The sequence below is a fragment of the Limulus polyphemus genome, unplaced genomic scaffold (genome assembly GCF_000517525.1).
Source record: "Limulus polyphemus unplaced genomic scaffold, Limulus_polyphemus-2.1.2 Scaffold463, whole genome shotgun sequence".
Taxonomy (NCBI): domain Eukaryota; kingdom Metazoa; phylum Arthropoda; class Merostomata; order Xiphosura; family Limulidae; genus Limulus; species Limulus polyphemus.
Window position 1 is genome coordinate 155,019 of NW_013666073.1, and position 6,219 is coordinate 161,237.

The 6,219-nt window shown below is 32.2% G+C and overlaps 1 protein-coding gene across 1 annotated transcript in view; it reads left to right on the forward strand.

Moving 5' to 3' along the window:
• LOC106458433 (alpha-scruin-like) overlaps positions 1-639 on the forward strand; it is a 154,415-nt gene extending 153,776 nt beyond the window's left edge. Inside the window, exon 18 of the mRNA XM_022384648.1 lies at positions 239-639. Within this exon, the coding sequence (XP_022240356.1) occupies positions 239-453 (215 nt within the window). The 3' untranslated portion in view covers positions 454-639. The remainder of the gene's footprint in view (positions 1-238) is intronic.
• Positions 640-6,219: the final 5,580 nt, after the last annotated feature.

Here is a 6,219-nt window from a genome sequence, read left to right on the forward strand (position 1 = left end):
AGTCACAAGAACGTCGAATCTGAATCACTTGAAAAAAACACGGGGGTGCTTAACTTTTTTCCAGGTGTATAGTTACTTGCATTTAAAAAAATCAGTTGTTTTATAGTAATTACATTATTTGAAATAAAAAATTTGTATATATTGTGGATATGCTGGTTCATTTTGAAGAAATTTATTTTGAATATAAGTAAAACTAACAATTGTTTTAATTCTAAACGAATTAATTGTTATTTTACAGAATCTTGTTTGTACATCATTGGTGGCATGAATAGTCATGAACTGGATGCTCTTACACGGAATGAGCTGTATATGCTGGATGAAGGCATTTCATACACCATTCGACAGCTTCCTGTTCCACTCACTGGGATTTCTGCATTATCACTTCCTTCAAAGACCTCAAAATTCCGGACTGAGAGTCTAAGTTGTATGATTCGCTACAAACAGGAGAATTGAAACATACCAATTTCATTTCTGCTAACATTGTATTTATGGAGATAGGTTCATTCAAAATTTTATTTTTATGTTAACTTGGTTTGTGTATGTATGTATGAATATCTATTATTGAATATTCTATTGTCAACAGTATATACACTGTGGATCATAGTTACTTAATAGTTACTTGTAATTTGTCCTATCATAGAAGAATTTTTTTATAATTTCATTCTTGATATGAAAAAAATTACACTTTAATAAGTCATATATAATTTCGTCATTGATATATATTATGTCATAAAAGTATATCAAAAACCGAATTTGTGTGTGATATGAATAAATAGTTTTTCTACTAAGTTGAATGAGTCAAACATCTTTTTGTTGGGTCTTTTGTCATGTTAACTTTATCTGCAGTCATCATAATAAACTCCCATGAGTAAAGCTGGATTTTACGTTTTGTTAAAAATGGTGTACTTTAACTGATAAATGTGTAGTTCATCTAAGGAATGTTTGTTTTAACTTAAAGATGCATAATTCTGGAATTAGTATTGATTAAAATTTCTCCTTTGTAAATTTGATTTATAGTATCAATTTTTTTAGTATTTCTTTACAACTGCCATTCAATTTTACTTCAGGCCAGATATAACCTAATGGTTAGCATGTTTTGCTGCACATTGAAGTGATGCTGCTGAACATGCTTTGCACATCATCTGTGGAAATATAAAAGTGAAAGTGAATCATGTTATTTGCTTCAAAGAGCCAGGCACTGCCCTACTGGTGACAGGTGGTGATGGTTGGTTGCCTTTTACGTAATTAGAAGTTCAAAATTAGGGACAACTTTACCTGAAACCTAGGTTTTTCTCAACTGGCAGTTTAACCCAGGTGTACATAAAGTACTATTCAGGTTGAAAATACCAATTACACTCTTCTATGTAAGTAGACGAAACTTGTATGTATCATCTTGTCTTTGTCAATATATGCCACTTGATTAATACATTAAACTGAAAAAAAAAGTAAAAACAATATAACTACAGTACTATTATACTATATGTAATAAAATTATACGTTCAGAATTTATAGTTTCAATGGAATATTTCGCTATACAAACACCTCTATAAACAACGAAATATTATGTAGATGTAGAAGGCATGTTTGTTTTTGGTAATTTGTTAAATAACCCATATTGTTGTTCAGGTTTTTGGGAATGAATAATTAAAATTATTAAATCAAGAGTCACTTGGATTTCAAACAAAAACAAACCCCACGACCCACAGCAGCCATCTACATAGTTTCTGATTTTCCAACCCTTCATCCTTATTTAAAATATTGTTACGGCAGTGGGGGTCACGTGACAAGTATTCTAGAAGATTCGCTAGTGTGTTACGGCAGCGGAAATCAAGTGACGCTGGTAGCACGTGTTGAGAGTCTTAGAAGTTTCTAGAACAGACAGTATTATCGTATATAAGTGCGCTGGACAATGAGAGAGACAGACGGAGGCAGAGACGAAGCAGGCAGAGAGAAAGAAAGACGGCGATTACGGTCGGCGGGAACTGAGGATAGCAGACACAGAGATCGAAACTATAGTTTACGGGGACGGACAATTAAGTCTAAGCGCGATAGAAAGTGAGTGAATTTTTGTGAACTATAGTGTGTGTAACTGTGAAAATTAAGTACATTACGAAGTTGTATTGAGGAAGAATAAACAAGTTCTATAAAGAAAGGACTTGTATCTTAGAAGAATTAACAAACAAACATACAGAGACGTAACAATATAATTAATTTTACTGTGTTTCATTATTTCTATAGTTTCTCTAATATTTCTAGCTGTCATAGTATTCGGGTGAGTCAAAAACAATTTTCTCTCACTGGATGACATGACCAGTATAATTTGCATATTTAGCTATTGCAAGTTTTCATTATTGGTTTTAACAACCACATTCACATCCAATTTTATAAACACCCTTTGAATCCTAAATTTCGTTATTGATTCACGTAATCCTTGGGCCTAGGGCGTAGTAAAGCAAACACTCCAGCATGTCCTAAATGTGTCACTTCACTTATATCGATTACTTTGCTGAATTTTGCACAAAGCTATACGATGGATATATCCACTAGCCATTGCTAATTTGAAGTGATAGGCTAGATGGAAGGCATCTATCTATCCATTCACAGCCAACTCTTGAGATACTCTTGTCAGGCATGATATTGGAATTTGACCGTTACATTTGTAACGCAAGAAAAGCCCTAAATTTCGGGGTGTTTTTTTTTTCTTTTTGAAAGAGTCCAAGTTGAAAACAAGTTAATTTTTAATTTGGGAACAAAGTAACATCATGGAGTAAATAAAAAAAATTCTTTTTACAATTGAATAGTTTCTCTTCGTTTTTATGATTTACTTGTGTCTTTTTCAAATTTTAAGATAATGAATTGTTTGGATTGATTCAAAAATCTAAATAAATTTTGCATCATTTTCTACGTTTTAATTAATTTACTGAATTAAAGAAGTTACAACTTATTTTTTTAAATAATAATGTACACTATAATATTCAATTATTTTAAGTAAATTAACTAATTTTGCTTGAACCGTATAAAATAATCCGCTTAACTGGTATAGTTTTGTCTCTAATAGACTGCTTCTACATATTTCCAGAGTGGAACGAAGTTTCTTTCTTTATACTGAAGTCTTATTCAAATAAGAGCAGTCTCTTAAATCTAAAACTACCATACTTGTACTGCCTAAAATTACCTTAAAACAACAACTCATTTAATTGTTTTAAAATTCACTGTTTCATCTCGCCTTGTTTCTATCCCATTGTTTAGCGTTAAATCGCGTTGTGTGTTCTTTATTGTTTGTTTGTTTGTTTTGAATTTCACGCAAAGCTACACGAGGGCTATCTGCGCTAGCCTTCCATAATTTAGCAGTGTAAGACTAGAGGGAAGGCAGCTAGTCATCATCACCCACCGCCAACTCTTGGGCTACTCTTTTACCAACGGTGGGATTGACCGTTACATCATAACGATCCCTCGGCTGAACGGGTGAGCATGTTTGGTGTGACGTGGATTCGAGCCCGCGATCCTCAGATTGCGAGTCGAGCGCCCTGACCACCTGGCCATGCCGGGCCATGTGTGTTCTTTAAAACATACTTATTAATAATTCGTAAAGCCTAATAAAAAAACGTTCACTCGAGCATTCAGAATAAGATGTTGTTGCTAAGCTAAAAACTAAAGATAGGCAATCGGCACTTTGTTCACCGCTGGGAATCGAAACAAGATTTTAGTGTTATAAGCCCTTAAACTTACTGCTGAGCCACCAGGAGAGAAATGTTCTATTTATATTTTAATTCTACATTGTCGTTTTTTTAAGTTACATTGTGAACGCCATAGTAATGTCACTGCTGAGGTGTTCATATCGACATTTAACTTAAACATCTTGTGCCCCAGTGAATTAAATTAATACTCTGGTTCAAAATAAAATAATACGAATTGAAACTAGAGGACAATGATCTGAAAATATATATCTTGATACATTAATGCATATATTATTTTATAAGGAAACTTAATCAAAATTAATAATTGTAATTCAAAATGAACGTTATTTTCGATTTCTAAATTACTGAATTTTCAAGTAATAAAGATTTGAATATATACAGAATTCATGTTGTCAGAAAAACACGTAGGTTCAAGAAGTATTTATAAGAAATGATAAAACCCTATAACCAGAGCGCTTTCGAAAGGTGGGCCAAACTATATGAAGCATATGATTGCTCGTATTATTTATTTTGAAACATTTATATATTTAATATAAATAAATAAAATGCAGTTCGCTTTATATATATATATAAATTCAACAAAATGTAAAATTATTGTTTAAAACCTATTAACCAAATGCCAATTAAAAAGTTAAGAATTACTGAAACTCCGAGACCAAGTTTGTGAGAAGTCACGTCACTGGTTTATAACTGAGCATTTAGATTAATACACATTTGTTTACATTGCATAACTATTGATGTATTACCAACGATCGAAGGAAGCGAGTAAAAATTAGTATAGTCACTAAATAATTATGTGAGACTGTTAATTTAATATATATATATATTACACACACTTGAATTTCCTTGTAAATTTTAAAATCAATTTTCTCTGACAGCAATGTTTTTCATAAAAAAAACATTTTAAAACCTATATTAACGTAATTACAAAATGATGTTCAAAACAATGATTGCTAATGAAAATGAATTTTATATTGGCAACAAAAAGAAAAATTGTCATTCGGAACCCTGCTAGGTTTATCAAATATAAACCTATGGATATCTGAAGTTATTTGTACAAGAACTTTATTATAGTTCATTTATCGCTTTTCTGAAATCTTTAATTTATAAAAAATAAACAAAAATAAAAAAAGTTGGCATTCGTCTGAAACTTTCGTTCATTTTTGTTGATCAGGTCTGATCTGAGCAAAGTATTTGTTTGTTTGTTTTGAATTTCGCGCAAAGCTACACGAGGGATATCTGCGCTAGCCGTCCCTAATTTAGCAGTGTAAGACTAGAGGGAAGGCAGCTAGTATCACCACCCACCACCAACTCTTGGGCTACTCTTTTACCAACGAATAGTGGGATTGACCGTAACTTATAACGCCCCCACGGCTGAAAGGGCGAGCATGTTTGGTGTGACAGGAATTCGAACCCGCAGATTGCGAGTCGAGTGCCCTAACAACCTAGCCATGCCGGGCGCCTGAGCAAAGGAACAGACTGGTAAACACGCATCAGCACCCCAAATTAAGGCTAAATGTAAAATGAACCTAAAAGTTTATAACAACAGGCAGTTTAATCATACCCTACTGCGTTTTACTGCTCTCGTGAATTTTCAAAATTGGACGTTTTTTTCTTTCTTATTTTAAGATTGAAAGAAACACATATATATAAATAAAGTACTCTAACGTCAATTTAGAGCTAGCACTTTTCTTTTGCTAATTCGGAGTGAATTATCGTGTGTTGTCTCTATCGGCTTGCATTCGCATTTTTGTTAAGTGTTAGTTCTTCATTTTCTTCCCAAATCAATTTTGATCTGTTTTTTCACATATTGGTTCTCCTAAGGAAAAGCCAAGTAGTTATAAAGCTGGAGGGAGGATAAGAAATGGGTTGTTATTATTATTTTTGTTTTTAAGCGTAAAGTTACACAATAGTGTTTTGCCCAGCACAAGTAACCAAGCCTAATTTTTAGCGCTGAGTCACCAGATGTAGTTTTTTTGTTTTTTTCTAATGAAATAGTCAGTGTTAACTACATATTTAGATATGCATACATATATTAGCATTATTACTTCTATATTGAACATCTCCTATATATTTGCACCAATAACAGTAGAGCAAACACTAAGTTTCCATAACAGGACATTTATTTAATTCAAGATCATTATTATTTTTGTAAAATAAACCTTTAATAAAATCGTTTTAAAATCTATCCAACTAGTATCATTATGCTTGTTTGTGTACTTTTGAGTTCAGCATTAATTTTGGTTATAATACTTCTTATAGCAATTCTACCAATAACCAACGATCCCTGCTTTCCATTTTTATTCTAATTTTTCTCCCTATTTATTCAGCGTCATCCGTTGGGTTGAAAATATAACTAAGTACGTGCATGATGTGTTTACCATTTATATTATACCTATATGTATATATATATATATATATATATATATATATATATATATATTAGTTTTAGTTTCGGTAGTCTACTAAAAGACGACTACCTACCAAGTAACGTACGTAGTAAGGTAACGTTACGTTAACG